At 33.6% G+C, this 26,120-nt stretch overlaps 1 protein-coding gene across 11 annotated transcripts in view; it reads right to left on the bottom strand.

Annotated features, from left to right (window-relative positions):
- LOC131066816 (uncharacterized) overlaps positions 1–26,120 on the bottom strand; it is an 85,359-nt gene that overhangs the window by 44,938 nt on the left and 14,301 nt on the right. The window contains exons 1-5 of one of the 11 annotated variants that reach the window (XM_058001668.2): positions 23,951–24,726; positions 23,635–23,740; positions 23,427–23,498; positions 23,115–23,267; positions 7,286–9,825 (exon numbers count right to left, since the gene is read on the bottom strand). In XM_058001668.2, the coding sequence (XP_057857651.2) occupies positions 7,869–8,858 (990 nt within the window). In that variant the 5' untranslated portion in view covers positions 8,859–9,825; positions 23,115–23,267; positions 23,427–23,498; positions 23,635–23,740; positions 23,951–24,726 and the 3' untranslated portion in view covers positions 7,286–7,868. The other 10 variants (XM_058001669.2, XR_009111729.2, XR_009111730.2 and 7 more) reach the window with 10 other exon arrangements.

The raw sequence follows: 26,120 nt of genomic DNA, 5'->3' as shown, positions 1-26,120 counted from the left end.
AACCAAGCTTGTTAGAGCTTACCTGGTCAAGGAATTTAACCTTTGTTATAATTGTTAGAAAACAACAAGTTTTCTTGATCTGTCTGAGTAGCAGTATATTTGCTTAATCATATCCTTCTAAGCTTCAATCTACCTTCACTCGAAGTGCAGATCCATTCACTAGCTAGGCAACTACACACTCAACAGGTTTTCATCAATCTTGCCAACAACTTTTACAAACAACTTCATTGACCTTAAATAGAAATCAATTAGGTTGGTAACACAGTAAAAACCTAATTCTCATCATCGAGATTACAAACAAGTCGGTGTTAGAAATAATTACAATCTCTTCACATTCTTTAAGAAAATTCCAACCACTCCATGATCACCGCTTCATCGAACTTTTTAACTCATCACATGTTGTGCATTAGATGCAATCCACTTTTCTCCTTCCCTAGACAAAAAAACAAACACACCAAAATGATTTGAGCATATCCTTATTCAATGATCACACATGTCTCCATCATTACCGCTTATCAGATAATAAACCATCAAACTTGATTGGTTAGGGTTTAACAACTGATAGGGTTTACCAGTTACATTACATAGAAAGGTTTAACCTTTTACACCGGTTCACCGGTTCAACTCACAAACTTTACATACTACTTTACAACATCTTCCACAAAGCTCTTCTTACCGGTTACTAGCCAATATCAAAAATAACAATATCAGCAATAACATGAATATGATTAGTGGTTCAATTGACATCAATGACAACATATCATTAATGCAATCTTTATGCAAAATACCAATAAACTCAAAATGCCAACACACACTTATTGTGTGGATTCAGATATAGAGGAAAACTTTGGTTACTTGAACTTGGGTGTTCTCACATGTGATCCAGTTCTTGAGCCTTGTATTTCCTCTCCTCCTATTTGTATCACATTTACTATTGCACCTGATGATGCTTATGTTTCTACAGTTTTAACTTCTTTTGATTCAGTACAATAGGATATACCTTTTCTCCCAGATACAATTCCTTGGGATGACTACTTGGCAGACATTGCAACTTTGTTTGTGGAATCCTACATTGTAGATTTGGGAGACAGCACTGATGATATTCATCTTCTCTTTGATGGAGATGATCCTTCTTCAGTTGATGCACGAGAGCACTCTAACTCTCTTCTTCATTCTCTACATGATCATTCTTTTGAGTTTGATGTGATTGTGGATACTTATGTACAAAATTTGGAGGAGGTGAGATCTTTATATTTAGAGGAGACACTTGAGTCTTTGGATCATGTTCTACATTCATCTTCACTAGATCTTGGATTGTCTTTTTTAGCAGTGTGGACTAGTAAAGGGTAAGTGCACAAAGATGGTGGTCAAAAAAGTGGACAGCACCCAAAAAAAACATGGAAAAACAAGCAGCGCATATGCGGTTCTAAAATTTGAAATGATTGCATATGTGCTTAGGTTTGTTGTTCTCGGGCCTAGAGAAGGTTTGTTGAAATGAGCACGTATGCGCTAATAATCCCTAAAGAACCGCATACACAGTACCTATCAAAAAAAGTTTTTTAAAAAAAATTGGGTCTTATTTTCCTGTGAAAGGCACATTTTTATTTTGTTTTTTCTTTATTTTCTCTCCTAAACCACGAATGGGGTGCTAGATTTCTCCTCCAGACACTATGGATCAAGGTTAGTTTTTGTTAATTTTTGTCTGTCTTTCTTGTTTGTTCAATTTGTTTTACATTTTGAATTTAATTTCATTAATTTTGATTAGGTTTTTCCATTTTTTGTTTCAAAAAATAGATTCTTCTAATCCACAACAAGAACAAGTAAATGCACCTCCTGAAAACCCACAAGATACACCCCCAATTCCTCCTTTTGACCACACACCTGAAACATAGGAGCAATTAATTAATTAGTTATGACAAAATACGTCTAAAATTAATAGACTGATTGATAAATTGAAAACATTCAAACTTGAGCATCATCAATCCCTCGCCACTAGCCTAGAAACATTAGCTAGTGGTCTCATAGTTGTTTACCCACAAATTAGCAAATGGGGAAACTTTAGGGATAGGTGTCGTCAATTCTATGCCGATGGGCTATCATACAAGGGAGTCAAAAACAAAAATATTAGTAAACAAGAAATATGTGCCCTTTTTGTTGATCCCAAAACTGGTAAGTCATTACCTCTTAATGCAAAGAGGTTTCCCATACATTGGTGTACCAATGTGCAGATGAAGAATATTTTTTGGCAAAGGTGGTGGATGGTCTTTGATGATCCACCTTGTAATAATTATGAGGTGCCATTGTATTTTTTAAGAAAAGTATAATGTGAGTTTGTGCTCAATGTGCAGCCAAACTATTTTGACATGAGAGAGTTCCATAGTAGAGGTAGCGGCTCTGCCCAAGATAGATATGGAGCCCATAGGTGATTACCCGCGGAGAGTCGCCACCCTCTAGCACCCAAACCCAAGGTGCATTAGGTTGTCCCAGTAGAGCTGAAAGAGTCGATGGAGCTACAAACTCTTCAGTGGCCACAACATTGACTGGTGGCATCATCCAGCATGGGACGTCATTAGCACAACCTATTGTACTAGATGATGAGCCATTAGTTGCTCTAGGTGGTGATAGAGAGCACATCCAACATATGTGTGTTAGTTGCTCAGGGATAGATGATGCAGCTGGTGCAAATGGATCTACATCTCATTCATGCACAATTTGTGGGAGTAAATGTTAGGCCTGCACAACTGAGGATTTCACGCTGACAGATGAGTTGATGGACATGGTGTTTGCCCATCAGCAATAGACATAGGTGTATTGATTTGAGTTCATAGCATTTTATTTATCAGTCACTTAAAATTTTTAATTACATAAATGAATTTTCATTTATACACCGATTTAAATTGAGATAAATAATATGCATTTCAGGATGCAGTAGTGGTATCCCATACTCCTCCCCCAATTACTACAACTGCAACTTCGATGCCTGATGTATAAATTTTTTAACATGTTAAAATAGAATAGTACACTTTGAATTCAAAAAAATACAAGATATACTAACTATCTTTAATGCTTGGTCCAATTTTTGGTTTGTAGGTGCTGACAGGGGACCAAATGTCCCAGATTGATGACATCACACTCTCAGCGATCGATTTTGGCCTACAAGGCTATACGGTATCATATTTTGTACAACCCTTTTTATGTATTGTTTTGATGGAACATGCAAGTCCTTTCATTTTAGATTTTAAAATTATGTTTAATATATTATCTCTACTAATATCTCATGTTAATTTTGTTTTTTTAGGGTACCCCCCCTGCGTCTAGGGCTCGCCCTAAGAAAAAGAATTCCTCGAAGACGCTAAAACGTGGGAAGAAGGTAATTGAACACATTTTTAGTTGTACAGTTGTTTGAAAATGTTGAAATCAAGTATTAGTTGGGGTTTATAGATTGATTAGTGTTTTTTGTCTATTTTACATGTACAATGGCCATTGAGCTATGTGGATTTGTTGAATGCACCTGATTCGCCCATGGATCAAGAGAGGGTAGAGGTATGTATCTCTACTTTATTTTCTTGATTTCATGATTATATGCACGTGTACATGTGAACTTGTGATATATTATAATCTTATAATTTTTTCATATAGGAAATATCAATAGATGTTTCATCAATGGCGAACCCTCCTCCATGCACTAGAGAAACATCTCAGGATCTGATACACTTTTGTTTGATATATTACATTAATTGTTTTTAACCTACAATACTTATCATTATATTAATTGTATTTAATCTTTGATCATTTTTTGTATAGGTAATAGCAACAATTTCTCCTTTGATGGTGAGCCATCCTCAGTCCATTGGAGAAGCATCTCAAGCATGGGTACGTCATTGTTCTCTATATTATAGTTTTTAAGTGTTTTTGATATATTTATGTTAGTACATTGTATTAATTGTACATTTCATCTACAATAGACCCCTTCATGGTATGACCATAACGTGGATCCTTTTAAGTATGTCTTCAAGAAAACTGCTAAGAGTGACAAGGAGAGGAGAGCGAAGACATTAGCTCCTAGATCAGCTGATAAGGTAATCTACATTTCAATTGTAAAGGAATTATAGTTAAATGCATAGTTATGTTGTTAATTGTGAATTATTTTCTACAAAAGAATTCTTACTTGGCTTTTGAATTGTGGTTTTGCAGCCATCTACAGAGCCGCATACTACATCGAAGAGGCTTGATTTTGATGATCCACCACAAGTTTAGGATCATATAGCATTAGTTTTGGTCATAGAATGACCAATACATGTAGATATATTCTACATTTTTATTGTATATCGATTTGGACATGACATATGCCACATTTTTGTAATACTTGTATTGACTTGGCAGACATGCCTTTTTTTGATATATATAAATGTTGATATTCGATCCAATAAATGTGTACTAAGCTCATTATTTTGTATTCGTTGTATTTTGTAGTTGTCCTTTTATAAATTTAATTGATCATTTGCCTATATAATCAATAATATGAATATAAACAACAAAAATATATGATATAAAACATTGCAATCGTGGAATATGATTTGATAAACTTTCTAAAATGTTGAATTAACCCTACAAAGCTCCTTGTATTCAGTTCATTATTGTGTATTCGTTGTATTTGGTGGTTTCTTTTTTATAAATTTAAATGAATATTTGCATATGTAATCAACAATATGAATATAAACAACAAAAATCGACAATATGAATATAAACAACAATATGTGTTTGGTGCGAGAGCACCCTCACGCTCGCAATGGTCAGTTTTTGGATGTCATGTGCACAAACTGACGTCACGAGTGTGTCTGGGTGGGTAGTTTTATGCTTGGCATGCTATTGTCATGCATCCCAAAGCATCAGAACGTCGAGAGTCATACCCTACTGGGGCGATCTCTCAAGTGCCCTAAGTCAAAAAAATTGTCAAAATTTGACAGACTGTTTCTTCCAATCCAAGACACATATGATTGATTTGTTTGAACCTGTGGGGTCGCATGAGGCTCCTCTACAATGGCCTATCTCGATTTTTGATGACTCGGAGCCATTTTCAATTGGTAGCATTTTTTTGCCTACTACAAAAACCGTTAGTTGCATGCAATGCAAAGTTGCAGGATTGGCTAGAATTGATTCAGTTCGTCGTGTGCACAAACCAACTTCACAAGCACATCCGGGTGGGCAGGTTTACACTAGGCATGCCCCTATCATGCATCCCAAATTGCTGGAACGTCGAGAGTCATACCCTATCGGCGTGATCTCTCAAGTGCCTTGAGTCAAAAAAATTGTCAAAATTTGACGGATTGTTTCTTTCAATCTAGGACACATATGATCGATCTGGTTGAACCTGTGGGGTTGTGTGAGGCTCCTCTAAAATGGCCTATCTCAATTTTTGACAACTTAGAGCCATTTTCAATTGGTAGCATTTGTTTGCCTGCTGCAAAAACCGTCAGTTGCATGCAATGCAAAGTTGCAAGATTGGCTAGAATTGATTTGGTTCATCGTGTACACAAACCGACATCATGAGCCCATCCGATTGGGTAATTTTATGCTAGGCATGCCCCTTTCATGCATCCCAAAGTTCTGGAACATCAAGAGTCATACCCTACCGGGGCGATCTCTCAAGTGCCCTGAGTCCAAAAAATTGTCAAAATTTGATGGACTATTTCTTCCAATCTAGGACACATATGATCGATCTGTTTGAACCTGTGGGGTCGTGTGAGACTCCTCTATAATGGCCTATCTTGGTTTTTGATGACTCAGAGCCATTTTCAATTGGTAGCATTTTTTTGCCTACTACAAAAACCATTAGTTGCATGCAATGCAAAGTTACAGGATTGGCTAGAATTGATTCAGTTCGCCATGTGCACAAACCGATGTCACGAGCACGTCCGGGTGGGTAGGTTTATGCTAGGCATTCCCCCATCATGCATCCCAAAGTGTTGGAATGGCGAGTCATATCCTACTGACGCGATCTCTCAAGTGCCCTGAGTCCAAAAATTATCAAACTTTGACGGACTATTTCTTCCAATCCAGGACATATATGATCGATCTGTTTGAACCTATGGGGTCACGTGAGGATCCTCTAAAATGGCCTATTTTGGTTTTTGACGAATCAAAGCCATTTTCAATTGGTAGCATTTTTTGCCTGCTGCAAAAACCATTAGTTGCATGCAATGCAAAGTTGCAGGATTGGCTAGAATTGATTCGATTCATCGTGTGCACAAGCTAACATCATGAGCACATTTGGGTGGGTAGGTTTACACTAGGAATGCCCCTGTCGTGCATCCCAAAGCACCGAAATGTCAAGTCATACCCTACCGGCGCAATGTACAAGTTGCTTGACAACTTTTTTGACATTTTTTGCTCAAATTGTATCTAGTCTCAATCTATGACCCCTATGACCCGATAATGACTCAAATAATTCTCCATGATTATACAAGAATCAAGAATGCTCATGACTAACCTTATCACATCACATATACTCAAAACATACTCACAAAACATTGACACAAAAAATAGTCACAAAACATTGTCACATATTATTCAAAAATTTGCCTCTAATTATGGTCAAATCAGCTCTTGGCTATTTGATTATACAAAAAAATGTCTTACAAATCATCTCATGGGCTTTTATACAAAATTTGGCATTACAATATGTGTAATTTAGCTCATCACCATTTTAATATACAAAATTTGGCATGTACATATCTACAAATCAGCTCATTGCCATTTAAATATATAAAATTATGCCCCTAAACATGTAAAAATCAGCTCATGGGCATTTATATATACAAAAAATGAATATAGAACAATTCATCGATGATTTATACAAAATTCTCAAAATCATTTTACTCTGAACTGTAGAATCAATCAAGTGAGCCTTCAAGATCGACTCTAACACGTATTGTGTCAAGTATTGCCTCGTGGTTAGATTCATGAACTTTCCATAAAATCTTGTTATGAGGTCTACTGCGATACTTCATCAAATGAATATTTGTTGCAACAACAAGGTTAGAGAAATGAAGAATATGTTTGTGTGTTTCAAAGTCCTCGAACAACCAAACATCAGAATTCTTGATAGGGTATCTCCAAAGCCATGTTCCTATCATGACAATAGACCCTATTGGGTACTCAATACCCTCTCCTTCAATGATTGTAGTTGTCAATTTTCTTTTTGGCTCAACACAACGACACAAATAGTAATTTGTTCCTTCTTCATTATTCTCTTCTGCAACAACTGCATACACATGACCTGCATTTTATAAAGTGTTAGTTAATACCAAAAATAAAGTATGATGTACAATAAAATGAACCAAAAAGAATACTTGCAAAAAAATCAACTCAAAAAATCACTTGAATCCACTAGGTCGAATACATGGTCAAAATCCACTGATGTCTCCATCTGGCTCAATTGTAGTGCTCTAGGAATTTGATATGTATCAATGGGAACCGATGGTCTACAAGACCATTTGTCAACCCACTCTTGTGATTCACATTCTTCCCACAAACAATACATGCATGAAGAGAAAAAACATACCTTATGTCTCGTATAAATTACCAGTGAACTTGAATTTGAACTCATAATTGAGTACATGTCACTCAATCCTGCAACTATACAACAATCTAGAAAAATTTCAATGTTAGATTCAGTGATCAACCAAAAATATCTACGAACCATTGACGTACCTGGATTAATTGGACCCATCACTGACTTACACCATCGCATAATTCTTTTTGCATCTATCATCTCAACACCACCTTCATACTTCAATTCTTCTCTAGCTAGGGCTCTTTTCACACATGCTCTTGCACCATCGTGCTCTCCCTTACCATGTCCAACCTTAGTGAAATTCTAAAAATGTTGTACACCACTTTTCATATGCATCCTTCTCAACCAATAAAACATCCTTGCATTCTTGAATTTTGCAGTGCATATCTGACCATATTAAGTGTCGGTTGTATCGTATGTTCCTTTCCCTTAAACTATAATAGAAAAATTTAAAGTATCCTTGTACAAACTCCGATGAATAAGTATGATCATCACTTATGTAGAAGTGATACTCTCTTACAACCTTTCTATCCTCCTTTGTGCTATCACTTGCATGCATGAATGCTATGTGTATAAAAATAGAAACTTGTGTAGAGTGATAATACATAGATTGCATTTGATTTTGAGGTTGTAGTGCATAATTTTCAGCGAAATCAACGATAGAGACAATGGTGCCAAGAGGAAATGTGTCCTTACATAACTTGAATTGCTCATCTAACCATCGAGCTCTATGTGTATGCATTATGTACTCATAAACTAGTTTCTCCTGAAATATTTTTATAAATTCAGCTACACATATATCATTTTTCACTAGCTCACATCTCTTCAAATCTTTTCCATCTTTAACTCCATATGTGGTTGTCTTGTATTTTCTGAAAGAAACTAGTTTTGTACCAATTTCATGTGTGCTCTCCAAATGTATGCATCTTGGTAAATGTTGCAAACCACCACATATAGCATAAGAACCTTCCAAACAAGGCATCTTATAATAAATGAAACCATCATGTCTATTACATAGCACACTTGAAATAAAATATCTTATCGACTTAGGAGGTGCTTGTATATTGCATTCCTGCAAAACATTGTTAGTGTGCAAAGTAGAACAAATATGATGAAAAATATCATAGTGCATGGAAAATTCAATATGCATCCTACAACAACACGTGGTGCGTACATGATTAATCTTAATATAAAAAGGTTTTGCCATTTCAAAAAATCTTTGAGAAATTCTTATTTGAGGAAACTTTTGAAGGAATCTTTCATAAAATTTAGTTTGAGTCATATCCAAATAGTGTTTGCCATGTGGCTCGTGATTTGTAGACCCAATTCACCTTCTAACAACATCTCTTTGTTTGGGCGAAACTCTTGTGTTGTCATGCAAAAAAATTTCAATTAATGTTCTTAGTGCATCAACAACAACCTTGTCTTTGCATGTTAGTCTACTCGAGAATGCCCAAAGAGAATTATTGTTAGGTTCCTCTATTTTTTCCTACCTCTTTAATGCTTTACTTAATGTTGTTCTACTAACATTTAATGACTTACTTGTTTTTCTTATCAAACAATCTTTTTATTTTCTTGCTCATTATGGTTGATGTAATGACATGTCGAGTAGCATTAAAATCTTTAGTACATGATTTTGAACCAATAGCTTGATATGCATCAAATAGATTTCTCACAATAGTTCTTTCACTGTTACTTTTAGATGATCTTAGGCCTAGAATTTTCATTATCTCTCTAAAATTCAAATTTTTAATCATTTGAACAATTAATTGACATCTTCCGGTTTGATTTAAGTTTTCAAAATAGTTTTGCCATATTTTTAACCATTCTCCTACAAGTTCATTCATTCATTTTATTGGGCATTGGCTTCAATATATTCTCATCAATGTGAATTAGATACTTTGGTTTCCTACGAATGATTCTAGGAGGTGTTAACATCGGTGCATTATGTACATTCAATTCATCAAATAGAGAAGGTGTATGTTCATCATTTAATTGATTATTCAATGCGATATTTTCTTCAATTGCATTAGGTTCATATAGTAAATCAAATGTCTCTTCTTCAATTGCATTAGGTGCATTATGTTCGTTTGGTAAATCGAATTGAGATGTTGATGATGACATACCTTCTTCTCCCATTGTTCTTATGTCATGTAATTTTTTCATACGTTTCCTTTGTCTTTCCTTTTTAGCCTCTCGTTGTTCCATCATTCCTCGCTTGTTCTTTCCCATGGTTGGCATCGATTGTTCTAAATAGAACCATATTACATATATATGTAAACAAAAGTTCATAAACAAATAAATAACCATAAATATGAATCTTATCACTATTTTTTGGAATCAAACTATTAAACAATCATAATACTATTGACAAAACTAATAAGAACAACAATTCAATCACTTGAAATTATGCAAAAACATAAAATTCACTTACTTCTATGTATAAAACAATGATAGTGTTGGTATTTGATGAACTGGTATGATGATATGATGATAATGTATGTTGTCATTGATTTCAATAAGTGCGAGTGAACTGGTATGAAGAGTTTTAGTAAACCGGTGTCTAGGTTTCACTAAGCGTGACTACCGGTTGGTAGTCTCAGCTCTAGGGTTTCCAGTTTGGCAATCCAGCTTGTGTGATGCAACCGATGACATTCTGTGATGAGTTAGCTAAGAGATGAAGATGAGATCAAGATGCCACGTCAGTTTTGTGCACGTGAAGGACTTCCTTGAGGATCTTGCATGTGAAGATTGTCTGCATTTATTGTCTACCTCGGGAATGAACATTCTTCTTAGTGGTATGAGAAGAGAGCGTGATGGGTTACTGATTTCTATGTGCAGTGAAGAATGGATGATGCAGAATGATTTGTGATATATTTTAGATTGTTTCATTCTATGTTAAGTGTTTTGTACGGTCAAGATTGGACTGCCTATAATTGTAAACCTAAATGCTTAGGGTTTAGGGTTTATGCTATCGACCTAATTGTTGTCTATAAGGTCATTGATGTTTTTTATTATAAGTTGTTGGCAAAAGTTGTGTGTGTATCTGAGTGATGAGATACTTTCCAGACCAATGAGAGAAAACTGCAGAGTGTAATTGCAGAGTAGAGGAACTGAAAAGGATCTGCCTTAGCATATAGTGTTGTTATCAGATCAAAATTTTACCTGTTGTCTTCTAACCATTTCAACAGAAGGAAAATCCCTTTTTCGGGTAGCTTTAATAGGCTTACTGCAAATCCTCTAACCAGGTGACTCAAGTTCATTGAGTTCTTTGAATCCTCTAGCAAGGTAACCTTTGACAGGGTTTCAACCTTTAATAGGGTATATAGCCATCCCTTAACCAAGTGATCTTTAATAGGATCAATTCCTAGCAAAACCTTATTGTAAAGTCTTTAACCAGACTAGGCTCCTAATAGAGTGGGCTTCAAAAGAGTTCAAAACAAGCTTGTGGGTATTCATCCCCACCATAGTTTTTCCCATTTGGGTTTCCACGTGAAAAAATTGTGTGTCATGAGTTGTGCATTTTTCATGTGATGATTAAATATTCTTTGTTTGAGTAATTATGCATGCAGTTAATGGTCATGGTATTACTAATATACCACATGCATATGTTTCTGGGTGAAGTAGTTATCAAGTATTGAATGTGTTTGAAGGGTTCAGTTTTACTAGTTTATGTTGATTGAAGTCTTACTATGTTTAACCGGTATTGCCATGGTTAAGTTCAGTAATGGAGACAACCGATTAGTATTGTTTTAACTTGACAAGTTAAAAAGAAGTTTTTGTATGTGCTGATTCACCCCCCCCTCTTAGTACCAGTTAGGGTATCTATTGTTCATCATTACTCATCAATTGGTATCAGAGCAACTCCAGGTCCTCGGTGATATAAGCTTAACTGCTTGAGGTAAAAGATATGACCTTAATGATGAAGAGGGAAGGTCCTAAGTTCAATAGAGATAAATTTAAAATATGGAAGGACAAAATGAAGATATATATCAAGAGTTTGGGTGCTCAGCATTGGAGCTATGTTGAGAGTGTCTATGTAATCCCCACTGGCACTCTAACTGATGATCAGAAAAGAGAGATTCAAGAAAATGGGCAAGTCATGGAAGCCCTTATTAGCACTTTGTCTGATATTGAGTTCATTGATGTACAAGATAAAGACACTCCTAAGGATGTATGAGACACATTGGAAACTATTTATGGTAGTGATGAGCATGTCATGCAAGCTAAGGAAGAGAGCCTTAGAGGAAAATTTGAAGACACGAGGATGGTTGAAGGTGAGACCATTCAACAATATGGCATAATAATTAAGACTATTGTTGGAGATATCAAGAGCACCGGTGGAACAATTTATGATGTCACCATTGTCAGTAAAGTCTTGAGATCATTGTTACTGGTCTATGCAATCAGAGTTGCTGCTATTTAGGAACTAAGGTCTATTGACAAAACCAAGGTACCCTTAGACTCTATCATTGCAAAGTTAACTGTATATGAGTTGAATAGCTATCATGGTAGTATTCAGAAGACCAAGTCAGATTTTAGAGCATCTATTGCATGAACTAGAAAAAGGAAAAGAAGTAAGTACCAATTATGAATCCATGCAAAGTAGAGTTATGGACGATGAAGAGATTCTAATGGATTTTGAAGCTCTTCTTGCCAAGAGACTTCTGAAAGGCACTCGAAAATACAAAGGTGAGCTTCCTTTAAAAAAAATTTCTTGCAATAAGATAGGACATATAGCTATTAACTATCCTAACAATGATAATAAGGATAAACCATAGAGGTTTAGAAAGTATATATGAGGAAATAGAAGAAATTGTCTTGTTGCAGTGGATGAAGGTGTTACTGATGAAGAATCTGAGGATGAAGAGAATGAGGACAATGATGTTTGTTATTGTAAGTTGTTGGCAACAGTTGTGTGTGTATCCAAGTGATGAGATACTTGTCAGACCAGTAAGAGAAAACTGCAAAGTGTGATTGTAGAGTAGAGGAATTGAAAAGGATCTACCTTAGCATATAGTGTTGTTATCAGATCAAAGTTTTACCTGTTGTCTTCTAACCATTTCAACAGAAGGAAAATCCCTTTTTCAGGTAGCTTTAATAGGCTTAATGTAAATCCTCTAACCAGGTGACTCAAGCTCATTGAGTTCTTTAAATCCTCTAGCAAGGTAACCTTTGATAGGGTTTCAACCTTTAATAGGGTATATAGCCATCCCTTAACCAAGTGATCTTTAACAGGATTAGTTCCTAGAAGAACCTTATTGTAAAGTCTTTAACCGGACTACGCTCCTAACAGAGCGAGCTTCAAAAGAGTTCAAAACAAGCCTGTAGGTATTCATCCCCACTGTGGTTTTTCCCATTTAGGTTTACACGTGAAAAATCTGTGTGTCATGAGTTGTACATTTTTCATGTGATGATTAAGTATTCTTTGTTTGAGTAATTATGCATGCAAAGCTAATGGTTATGGTATTACTGATATACCACATGCATATGTTTATGGGTGAAGTAGTTATCAAGTATTGAATGTATTTGAAGGGTTCAGTTTTACTGGTTTATGTTGTTTGAAGTCTTATTGTGTTTAACCGGTATTGCCATGGTTAAGTTCAGTAATGGAGACAACCGATTAGTATTGTTTTAACTTGATAAGTTAAAAAGAAGTTTTTGTTTGTACTAATTCACCCCTCCTCTCAGGATTAGTTAGGGTATCTATTATTCATCAGATAGAAGTGCATACACAGTTCCAGCGGGGCCTTCAATGACCTCAAAAACTTCTTTTGAGGTCATTAGGCTATTGGGCAACTAAAACTATGTCTATGTATCATATACGCGGTACATTAATAACTGTGTACGTGTTGTTAGTCCATAAAATGTTGGCAAGCCCAATGATATTTTTTTTTCCCATTTTGTACTAATAAGTAGTGCATATGCGCTCCTAAGCCTAAAAAATGTTATGGCAGGGTAGGGAATAATGGGCTCAATACCTCGTATGTGCTTACAACTAATAAGTATTGTGTATGTGCTCCTATGCCTTAAAAAATTTATGGTAGGGCAGTGAACTAATAGGTTCAGTACCCTATACACGCTATTTGTAGTAGAAAAATGTGAATGAAAAGGGATGGAGAGAGAGAGAGAGAGAAGGGGGAGTAGGGGGAGGGAGAGAGGAAGGGGCGTGAGGGGGAGAGAGAGAGAGAGAGAGAGAGAGAGAGAGAGAGAGAGAGAGAGAGACCATAACAACACCATATGAAGTCCTAAGGGGTCGTTGGGGACCATATGACCCCTTAGGACACCATATGACCCCTAATGACACCATAAGACACATAACGACACCATACGGTGTCATATGGTGTCTTAAGGGGTCATATGGTATCCTAAGGGGTCACATGACACCATATGACCTCTTAGGAAACAATATGACCTCTAATGACACCTAAGGGGTCATATGGTGGGCTAATAAAATGATATATTATTTAAAGTTACAAATAGAACATCATAAAATAGAACATCAGTAGTTTAGTTTTGATATAGCTAAGTTAGACCATTGTCAGCATAAGAGAGACTCCAAGCAAACAAACAACGAGGCTTCGCTAAAAAGAAAGTGTAAGAGCTTGACCTAACCTTAAGAGTACTGCCTTTCTAAAATATATGATTCTATTAAATTTGCAAGGTTGTAGGACTAATCTTGATTGTGACCATAGGAATTACACACTTGATTTCTTTCATGGGTATGTACCCTTCCAAGCCTTTTGACAAGTGATGATCATCATATACTACCACTGCCATGCTTACAACAAACTTTAATTTCTTTAGGTGACATGCATTGTGTAGCAACATGGGAACTCTCACATACCCACCATTATCATTCTCCAAGACATCATCTGTGTTACTCTCCCTCTTTCTCTTCCTACCGGTTGTTTCCTTCTAAAAAACATATTGTAGGTACTCTAACTCATCATTTTTCTCATTAAAAACACATTCGAGAAGAATATTGATGCAGAATTCCTTGTTTGTCATGATAATGCACTCGTGGTTCAATTTCAGACCCTTCTTCCTCCTATTCAATACACACACACAAATCCATTGGTAGGGAGAGAGGGAAGGAGGGAGAGAGAGAGAGAGGGAGAGGGGGAAGGAGGGAGAGGGAGAGAGGGAGAGAGAGAGAGAGAGAGAGAGAGGGAGAGAAAGAGAGTGGGGAGGGAGGGAAGGTAGAGAGAGGGAGAGAGGTAGAGGGAGGGAGGGAGAGAGAGAGAGAGGGAGAGAGAGAGGGGGGGTAGGGAAGGTAGAGAGAGAGAGAGAGAGAGAGAGAGAGAGAGAGAGAGAGAGAGAGAGAGAGAGAGAGAGAGAGAGAGAAGGAGGGAGGAGGGAGAGGGGGAGAGAGAGAGAGAGAGAGGGGGGGGGGGGAGGTAGGGAGAGAAGAAGGGGTATGGAGAAAGGGAGAGGGAGAGAGAGAGAGAGAGAGGGGGGGGGGAGGGAGAGAGGGAGATAAGAAGTACCCTATACACGCTTTTGATTGTTTTGGCTTGGAAATAGGTCTGGATGACAAAGCTATAGTTTGGAAGTTTGATTTCCCTCATTTTTTACGTGTTTTATTTTATCAACTTGGTTTATCGACTTTGTCATCATTAGGTTTACACTTCATCAAGTGGGTATTTCTAAAATTGCCACCATATTTTCCCATCTTCTGAGCTTTCTAACCATATAATTTTTTTAAAATTTGAACAACAATAACATATTATTATTGAGTTTCTTTTACCAGTGTCTCCATAGTTCTCACAGACATAGGTGCACCATGTTTTTAATAACTTTTGATATACTTATCTAGATTTAAAAAACTTTATATATTATTGTAGTGCACTTGATTCTTTATAATTTTAAAAAAATAAAATTGTATTTTTGATTTGTTTAGTGCAACTTATGATTCATGCATGAATAGGTACCTAATTTTCAGGACGTGCTCAATTGGAAAAGTCATTAAAAAAAAATACTCAACAAAAAATTACAAAAAGAATACACATCTTATAGTACTCACTCTTAGCTATCTTTTTGCAAAAGGATTTGTCAAAATACTAAATCTAACTATGACTTTTTTGATGCGCACGTCAGACACTATGTTATGTTTTTCAGAAAAAAAATTAGGGTCTTTTTTTCGTGCACGAAGGATTTGACCCCCTTAATCTTATCCAATTTTGAAAAAGTTTAGTAGTTTGGAAACTAGATTCAGAGTACTATAATATTTGTTCTTTAATTATCTACATATTTTGAGTGGATGACTTTCAAATTTTGCCTCCAAGTTCAAGTTCACCTGATTTCAGAAAAAAAATGTCCACTTATACCCCCCTTTTTGACCACCATCTTTGTGCACTTACCCTAAACCTGATTTGGAAGGGGCAACTTTCAGCATCAACGTGGGGACACTTGAGAAGTTTTCAGAGACTCCATACATCTGGACTTTTCTTCCTACATATTCCTTTCAAGATTAGGGAAACTTCATGGATACACCTTTGTTTTGTTTCTTCCTTTGGGGAGGAACATTGTTTGATGATTGTGGAGTAGCTTCTTCATTTAGTTTTGAGCTTCTACCATTGGTGCATATTCTACATTGAGGGGGGGCTTCATGGTCTCTCTTCTTCTCTCTTATAGGGGGGACTTTTTCCTCACATGTTTTGTTCTTCTCATTGAGAGCATCATGCGTTTTAATCTCTCTTTTTTTTTCCCCATTGGGTTTTTCTCTCTTTCTCCATTTGTGAGAGACTGCATTGCATTTGTACATGGGTACCTAACATGGCCTTGTAGGCAGGACCCACCTTGCATTGTTAGCTTGAGTTTATAGTCCCCTAAGTTGCACTTAAGGGGGGGTGTTGGTGTAATTGATGTCTCATGCAATTACACTTTACTTAAGTTAACTTAGGATAATGCATACTATAGTAATTTGCACAGGAGACATTTAGGGAATTGCACATCTAGAGAATATGGTTGTAGGATAAATTCCACCTTTAGTGGAATTGTCTATTATTTTCTCCTACCTACCCCTACTTACCCTTGCATCTCATTGAGTCACATGTCATCCTTGTGTGAGATCTCTTCTCCTTTTGCCTTGCCTATATATGCAGGCACATGTACACTATACTTAATCCAACTATTTTCATCTTGATGATAATATAATTTTTTCTTGTCACATATTATTTCTCTCTTATTCTTGTGCTTTCCATTGCCTCTAGGTCTTGGTTGCCTACCTTCATAGCCAATTCTCACATGAGCTATATTCATGGAACCATTCATTTTGGTATTTAATATACACTAGGAGTTTCAGAAATAGTAGGCTACATTAACTCGGATTGGGTAGGATATGTTGATTCTCAAAATTCTACTTCTAGCTTTGTCTTTTGTGTTGGTTTTGGTCTAGTTGAATGGTCTTGCAAGAAGCAAACTGTTATAGCATTATCATCCACTAAGGATAAGTATAAATGAGTAGTTACTTCTAATTAGAAGGTATTGTGGCTATGAAGCTTATGATAGAGTTTGGTCATCCACCTAATCATTCTGCTATACTTTGGTGTGGTAATTAAAATGCCATTCGTATTTCATACAATCTAGTTGAGCATTTGTGGACAAAGTGCATCAATATTTATATGCACTTCATTCGATAAATTATCTAGGATGAAATTCTATCCTTAGAGTATTATGTACTAAGGATTAGGTTGCAAACATATTTCTAAATGTTTAGCATCACCTCACTATCTTGTGTTGCCCCAGTTGCTTAGGGTGAGGGAGGTTGTCCTTGGGGGGTCTTGAGTCCTCCTTCCTTGGGAGAGGAGTTATTTTTCCAATGGGTTTTATCCTTTACTCTATTTGTGAGATACTTTTATTTTGTACATGAGTACCTCAATAGGCCTTGTGGCTAGGACCCGTATTTAAATGACTTACTCCCTAAGTATCACTTAAGGGGGGTGTTAGCGTGAAAAGTATCTTTATGCATAGATAGTTTTTTTTTTAATCTAGTTTCTACACTTAGTAGTAGTATTCAACCTATCTTAAGATCACTAATGGATTAGTTGTCTCACCTCATAGACACTTGACACATGCCTTCACACTTGTCTTGAGTGTTCAACATGTCTCACATCTCTTGAGGGTTAGTCAATCTTTTGGTTTCACCTCCCTACTTCCTCCTTGATCTATATATAAAAGGATTGGCCATTGTACATTACATGTTTATGGTAGATTATTGACAATTGTGTGTGCTAGATTCATTTTTGGAAGTTTTGAAAATTGTGTTCATTATTTTCTACTCCGATAGTCCTTACCACATAATGCTTCAAATGTTGAGATAGGTGTCAAGAAATGGAGTTCACCTTAGAACTTTGTACAAAATTGATGCTACTACCATGCATGATGAATTTTCCTCCTCCATGGTGCATACAGTTTCCAAAATCTATCACCAGGAGGAAATACCTTGGGTAAGTGAAAGGAATTTCTCAAGGGATGTCTCCAACTAGTTATGATGACATCTTATAGGGTAATGGAAGAAGAATGTTAAGATGAAAGAAAGATTCTTAATGGATACCTCAAGTTGTCATTGAGACAATACCACAAATGGAATGAACTCATCTTGTTATGGTCAAAGGAGACAAGGGATAACTTAGATAATAACTTTGGAAGTTTCATGAGGATTGCACATTTGGATTCATTTAAAAAATATGTAATTTCAAAAAAAATCACCTAATTTGAAATATGTGTGGAGAAGTTATGGCTTCTAGAATTTAGCATAAATAAGTATGATATATTATAAATCGAGCATTATTATCCTTTTGAATGTGTAATATGAAGGATTTGATTTCATACATGGGCAAGGAAGGGAGCTAATGTACTTTGAATTTCATGACTAAATTGAAGCATTAATCAAGTTCCATCAGACTTAAATCGTTCCAATCCAATATATTTTGGCTAACAATTTTCAAATTTGCATGATTAGTCCAAGTGGTTGAGCTTAGTTGGTTAAAGCATTGAGTTCTCAATGTGGAGACCCAAGTTCAACTCCCATAAGGGACACCTTTATGTAGACTCTTGGTCTTCCTAAGTGGATTTCTAAGTTGTGACCCTTGGTCTTCCACTTCTTGTTAGTTTGCTAGAAAGGAGCTGATATTTGTAATAAGTTGGATGCTCGAATGAGCTGATATGTAATGATTATATGATATCTAATCCAAATTTTTTTTGCATGATTAATAACATAATTTACCAACTTATTGGTCACTTTGTTCCTTCTCTATAACAATGCTACACTATGAAAGTGTTTAGCAATGAAAGCGTTTGTTAGAATTTGTTTCATCATGTTCTTGAGTTTTTAACTTGATAGACATTTATTTTTTTATACCATTTACTATTACCATTATATCTCCTTCTAAGATGACATATGAAATCTCATTTTTAATACAAATTTGAAAAATGATAAATAAAGCTAGACCTCATCTTTGTTATTAAATCCATTGATTTTTAAAAAAAACAAGCCATATTATTTCTCTAAACAATCTCTTATGACACAACTGACCCCATACACATCCAAATTACTCCAACCCCATACACATCCAAATTACTCCAAACTACTTCATTGAAGTTCAATTTAAACCTTATAAAATTTTTAAAAAAGCTCTATTTGACATTCACCCTTTACTCACTTTAAATTATCCCACAAACCCATGAAAATAATAGTAATATAGAATTTGATTTTATATTAAATAAAAGTATATATATATATATATATAATCTACTTGCTTAATACAAGATGGAAATTAAAGTTTAAAAATAAATAAAAAATCTCTTAGCATGGTTGGTTTGTTTGTTAGGAAGGAACATTCACGCAACTCATTTGGATATGTACATTATTCTTTATTGAGTACATTGAATGGTGAATAAAAGTTGAAGAGAGAAAGACAAGTGGGTCCGTTTCCCTAGATTAGGGTGAAGAAAAATAAAAGACAAGTGGACGGTATTAATGATGTCATCTTTAGTATGCATTGCACAAAGACATCCAATGCATATTCATCTTAACTTAAAGTCTAGTGGAATATTTGGACTTCTTAACCACGCTAAAATTAAGTACGAACAAATAATTATTTAAAACGATGCCTTACCAACTGAGGCGGTTTATATATTCAAACCCATCTCTATTCAACATTTTATAATATATCGCTTACAAAGCAAATATTATAATATTAGATCATTTTGATATTTATATATTTTAAGTTATTTATTTAATTCATAGGATTTTTTTGATCTTTTTAAAACGCTTTCCTATTATTTATTAAGAAATTACTTTTAAAATTTCAGTAGCTTTTAAAAATTATATGTTTATTGTTCACAATATTTTTATAATTTTTTTATACCTTTTTAAAGTAATTTGTTTAGATATATTTTTGATATTTTAAATTAATTTGTAGAATTTTTTTTCAATAAGTTACGTGTCTCTTTTTCTTTGATTAATTAATTTATGAGTTGGATTTGGAGTGGTCCTACAAATGTTCTCATATCTCCCATCCCTAGACTTACATATTATTTGAATTATTTTATTATGTATATTCTTTTTATGTAAATATTTTTATAACAATTTGTTCTATTTATACATTTATTATTTCTTGTTTTAAAATTAATTTGTGTAATTTTTTTTTATGTTAGATTGTATTTCTTTTATTTTAGTAATTAATTATATGAATTAAGTAATTTATATGAATTGAATTCTTAATGGTTCTCATATAATATTCAAATATATTTCTTTTCCATTTCTTAACTCCTCCTTAAAAAAATATATGATAGTGAGTCTTTATAAAGATTTAAAATAAAGTTTAAATATTTTCTTTAATTAATTATAAAGTTTAGATACATAGAAAATTTCATTTTCTTTGAAAAATGTACTCTACTTCTTATTGTATTTGTAAATTTCATATTAATAAAATTTAGAAAATAATTTCTATTTTAATTATTTATAATCATATAACAAAGATAATAAAAAGAGGCACAATGTTACCTAGGGTAGAAATAGAAACCTAAATAGTTTGGTTTTTTTGTTTGAAAAGATCTTGGATTACAAAGTATCATTCTTACATTAAAATAGATTTTATTTTTTAATATAATAAAATATATTTTTTTCAATTATATATACTTCTTTTAAGATGAAATAATATTACATAAAAAATATAAAGGAATTTTTTTTCTTGAGGTTTAGTTGGAAAATAATGTAATGCAACAAATGTACATAAGTATAATTTATCTAAGGGGTTGACCCTATAGTGCAATGGTAAAGTTGCAAACTCTGTTGATGTGGCTATTATAGTTCAGATTCCACTCAGATGCTCTTGGAGGAAGCAAGAAGGAAGCTCAACATGAATAGATAGAGTGACTGTCGTAGGATATGTAGGATCTGATTGTCTTGGCAAGAGTGGACATGCAATGCTAAGAGGTCTAAGTCTGGAGAGAAATGAGAGGACACCACATAGGCACACACCAAGTCTGTTACTAGAGGCGTTAATACCTCAGTTGCACCAAGGTAAGAAGAACAATCAACGTGGCCAGAGAGTGTGCCAACAAAAATAGGTGTGACACAGAAGGAAGGATGGGTACAGAGTGATAAGGAGCGAGTACAGAGATAAGGAGCAAAGAAGAGAGATTAGGAGTGAGTAGAGAGATAAGGAGAGAGATTAGGGGAAAAGTGGAGAGATAAAGAGCGAAGAGTAGGATAAGGAGGAAGGAGAGATAAGGAGCGAAGCAGAGAGACAAGGAGGAAAGAGAGATAAGGAGTGGAGCTGAGAAATAAGAAACAAAATAGAGAGATAAGGAGGAAGAAGTGATAAGTAGAGGAGAGTGAAGAATTGATACTACTAGCCTAAGGCTAAAATCTCGACATTTGAGGATGAGGTCCCTAAAAAATGTGGCCTCATTGGTTTATAGCTCTAGTCAAAAGTGTTCATCGATAAAAAGAAAAAAAATATAGTTGATCTAAGTTAAGTATTGACAATTTTGATAAATTACAATAGTTGTTAAATGAATGAAATAAAAATAAAAATATTGAACTCTATGATTTATCAATGTTACTAATTTGATATGCCTCAAGAATAGGAATAAGTAACCTCACACTAATAATCGGTTTAGAATTATAATATTTTAATGATATTGTGTGAGATGAGTCTAGGGAGTAGGAAAAAATTTATAACTATTTTATTTGTCACGTTCCCATGAACTTGCATTAAGTAATATTCAACATCTTATCTTTGTTTTATCTAATGTGCATTAACTCCTTCAGGTCTTTTGATATATGGAGGTTGGTAGTATTTATAAACATCTTTGTAGGGTTTGTCACAAGAGAATATATTTTCTTAGATCAATCCATAAAAGTGCATATGATATAATAATGTAATAATGAACAAATATGATATCATATATATGAATAATTTTTTAAGTGAAATAATGAACAAATATGATATCTTTTAGCCAACTTTACCTAAAGTCCTCTAAAGATAGGTATGCTAGTTTAAATGTCTACCTAAAGAGTTTTAGAGCCATTTTATTTACTCAAAAAATATTTTATTTTGGTTTTGAATTATTTTGTTTCTCGTGAAAGCATAGGATTGAGATAAGCTATACTTGTATATAGGAAAAAAATGAATTATAAGAATGGGGTAGAACTAGGATAAGGTAAGTGTATAGAAGTGGTTTAATATATAAGGATAAGGTAGAGAAAAGTGTATAGGAATGGATATTTGTATATGGATTAACAAAAGACTAAGAGAATGGATCCAATTTAACACAAGATCATTTCATTTGTCACATGCACATATATCAAGACATTTCTTAAAAACAAACATTAAACTAATATACTTAACATAAACATCAAAAAAAGAAAATGATATTTATTTTTCCTAATCATATTTTCATATATACATATAAATAATATATATATATATATAATTCATATAAAATATAAATACCATATGTAATTATAATTTTCCACCTCTATTTTGTACTATCTTTAAATTTTCCTTCAACACGTTGTCGAATCTTTCAATCTGATGTGTTTTGCCAGGTAAAAAATGATTTTCCTTCTAGAACTGTTCCATTTCTTTCCGTGAAAAATGTAACTAACTATCGAAGAAATTAAATACATCTTTTTTTTTTATCAATTTTATTGAACTGAATTCTTATTAATCTAAATCATGAATTATAACACACCTTCAATAATAAATCACACATCCAATTTAAACGTAAAGTATTTTAGCGCTATCCAAAATGTGTGGAAAAGAATGAAACATAGAATCTCGATTGAAGAGGGTTTGAGCAGAAACTCAGTTTTAAAAGTAGTTGCATTTTGCTTCAGGAGGAAACGGAATTATCAAACCGAAGAGACTGCTATATTGGGGACATTAAAAGGCATTAGAGCCAAACCCATGAGCACAACAAATATTGCAATAGGAACCAACAATAATATAAAAGGAGGTGGAGGCAGGGGAGGCAATATCAAAGGAAGAACTAATAATGAAGCGGTTAGCCAGAATAGTACCAGTACAGATTCAACACTGAAGTGGCCAATAACATATGCCTGCTGCTTTTTCGTTGCTTCATCTCCTCTGTTGGGCACCTTGAAAAATGGAGGACTGCTAGAAACATTCATGATGTTCAGATAACTATTTCACCGACATCCAGAGCTCGGAAGCTAAAATAACAGAGACAAAAATAAAAAATAAAAAAATTTCAGTCAATAAAGTGTAATAAAATTCCAATCTTACAGGCAAACAATCGAAGAAATATCTATTTTCAACTCGACAAAGTTCACTGAATCTTAGACAGATTTTAAGCCTTGCAGAAATTGCACCTTAAATTTATCATTCTTTAACTTCGCGGAAAAGAGATATTGAAAAGAAATCCAGTACAATAACATGCGGAGCTTGGAAGCAAAAAACGCAGCAGACAAACAAAATATAAAAATCTTCAGTCAATAAAGTATAATAAAATTCCGATCTTACAGGCAAACAATCGAAGAAATAATAATTTTCAACTGGACAAAGTTCGGTGAATCTTACACAGATCTTAAGCCTTGCAGAAATTGCATCTTAAATTTATCATTGTTGTAGTTTGCGGAACAGAGATATTGAAATGAAATCCAGTAAAATAGGTCTTAAAACGCGTCTGACGCACAAAAGTTATCCGATCTTTAATCAAACAGGTGAAAAACCTTAAATATGTTTCAAATTGCAATGAATCTTACATAAATTCTTGAAAGGAGTCAAGAATTTTGACGATCTCTCACAAGCTTTTTAAATTCCAGAAACCTTATATTTTAAACAACAGAATCATAAAAATAAATATAATATGTATCAGAAATCTTGAGACACGTACCTAATGAATAAGCTCTGCTTTTGCGTTATATTTGTCGGCTCAAATCAACAACTGGTAACAGCTTTACGATTTTAAGCATATGATGAATTGGAAGCAAAATAAAATCTAAATCTACCGTAAATCTTGTCCAATCTGTTCCGTATTGACCTCGTTAGGACTGCCTTGTTCAGAGGAAGGCCGATCTTTAATCCGATTTCAAAGCTTTGCGGTCGTTGACACAGATTTCCGTAATAAACCGAATATCTAAGCTTCAAATTCTTTGCATTCGCCTGCTTTCAATAGAAACGATTTAGCTTTTCCGTCGATAAATTTCATCAGAGAAAGACCTCTGCTGATTTCGCTGAATTTTACTGCTTATATCATCAATATAAAAGTTCTCTCCGTCAATTTCTGTCTCCGGCAATTTCGATGAATTTTACGGCGAAACGATTGGAAAGAAATAATGTCTATCTTCTTATTGGGGATTATTGTTTATTTATCTTGATGGTTGAAAGTTTGGACCAAATTCAATGTAACGAACATTTCCTTCTGTCCGGGTGAAATGGATGTTAAAGACATCGTGTAAGCTCCGTCTCTCTTTTTAAATTTGTAAGCACGTTTCTTCACAACCATTCCATTGGGGTTGATCAACTTTACTTTTAAACTCTATTTTACTGTTTTGTTATTATTATTTTATATATTGATTGTTGAAGATGTTAGAAATTAATTCATTAATATTTTGAAAATTTAGGTTTGGATTAGACATTTGTTTTACAATATGTAAATGGATAATGTTTTATTCTATTCTATTTTAGATTAGTGCTAGTGAAATTTGATTTTTATGAGTGGATATGTTTTGACATATAAAATTGAATTTAGACTTACAAAAAAGAAGTGATAAAATTTTAAGAATTGTAAATTTCTTGTCTCACTTCAAAAGTGTCTAAAAGAGAGTTGCGTCTATATAATGCATACTATTTGGAAGCTTGCTAAGAAAGGTTCGTCTTTTCCTCAACCAATCAACTGATTTAGTGATTATGAATCAAAATTGAAGATAACAAGTAAATATACATGATACATAGGATAATGATTGAATTAGGATGCTCTATAATTCTATTAAGATGATTTCATGTGAATATCTTTTTGATTATTTATTTCTCTAACTTTTTCCAAAATGAATGAGTGAATGATCTAAGTGCAACAATATAACACACAAGGGTGGGTGCTTACTTGATTGGCTAAAGAATCCTATTGTAGGTAAGTGGTCACAAAGTCTAGTCTTGTAATAAAAATATTTTTTCTAATTCTGAACTATTATAATTTTGAAATATTGTTATTTTAGAATTATATTCTTTTCATTTTATTTATATAATATTAAATATAATCTTAATTTAATTTAAAAATCTATATAATTATAGGGTATTGAACTGGGTGAAAAAGGAGATATAAGGGTGTTAATGTCAAATTATTATTAATTTAGAATTATATTTTTCTAGTTATATTTATATAATATTAAATATATCGTGTACTTCAAAAAAATACAAATAATTGAAATATAATATAAATATTATAGTGTAAAATATAATCTTAATTTAATTAAAAAATCTATATAATTATAGGGGTTGATCCAATAGTGCAACAGTTAGTTACAAGTAGCATTAATTTTGTGATTCAGGAGCAAAAGACAACTCTAAGATGATATCCTGGCCCCTTACCATAAAAAATGAATAAAAATATATACAATTATAATTATAATAATAAAATTAATCATAAACCTAATTATTAGTTTAACAATATATATTTTAATTATATTTATGCATTATTAATTGTAATAGATCTTAATTAGATAATTATTAATAATTATAATTTTGTATATATATATATATATATATATATATATATATATATATATAGGTTTATTTTTTAATTAAAATATTTTTATTTAAGTTTTAGTTAAATTTTATTTAAAGTGTTATGATTGATTTTATTATGTATATTTTAAGAAATTAAGAATTGTTAAATTTTATATACTTATATAGAAAAATCACTTTATTACAATATTATAAATAATATAAAATATAAAAAACTATTTAAAATAGAGATTTTCCTTTTTAAATATAAATAAATTCAAAAAAGATTTATAATATCTACCATTCTTATAAATTTGTTTCTATAACACCAAATTTTTTAA

The sequence above is a fragment of the Cryptomeria japonica genome, chromosome 3 (assembly GCF_030272615.1).
Source record: "Cryptomeria japonica chromosome 3, Sugi_1.0, whole genome shotgun sequence".
In the NCBI taxonomy this organism is placed as follows: domain Eukaryota; kingdom Viridiplantae; phylum Streptophyta; class Pinopsida; order Cupressales; family Cupressaceae; genus Cryptomeria; species Cryptomeria japonica.
The sequence above is the reverse complement of the archived record's forward strand: the minus strand, read 5'-3'. Positions and strand labels throughout refer to the sequence as shown.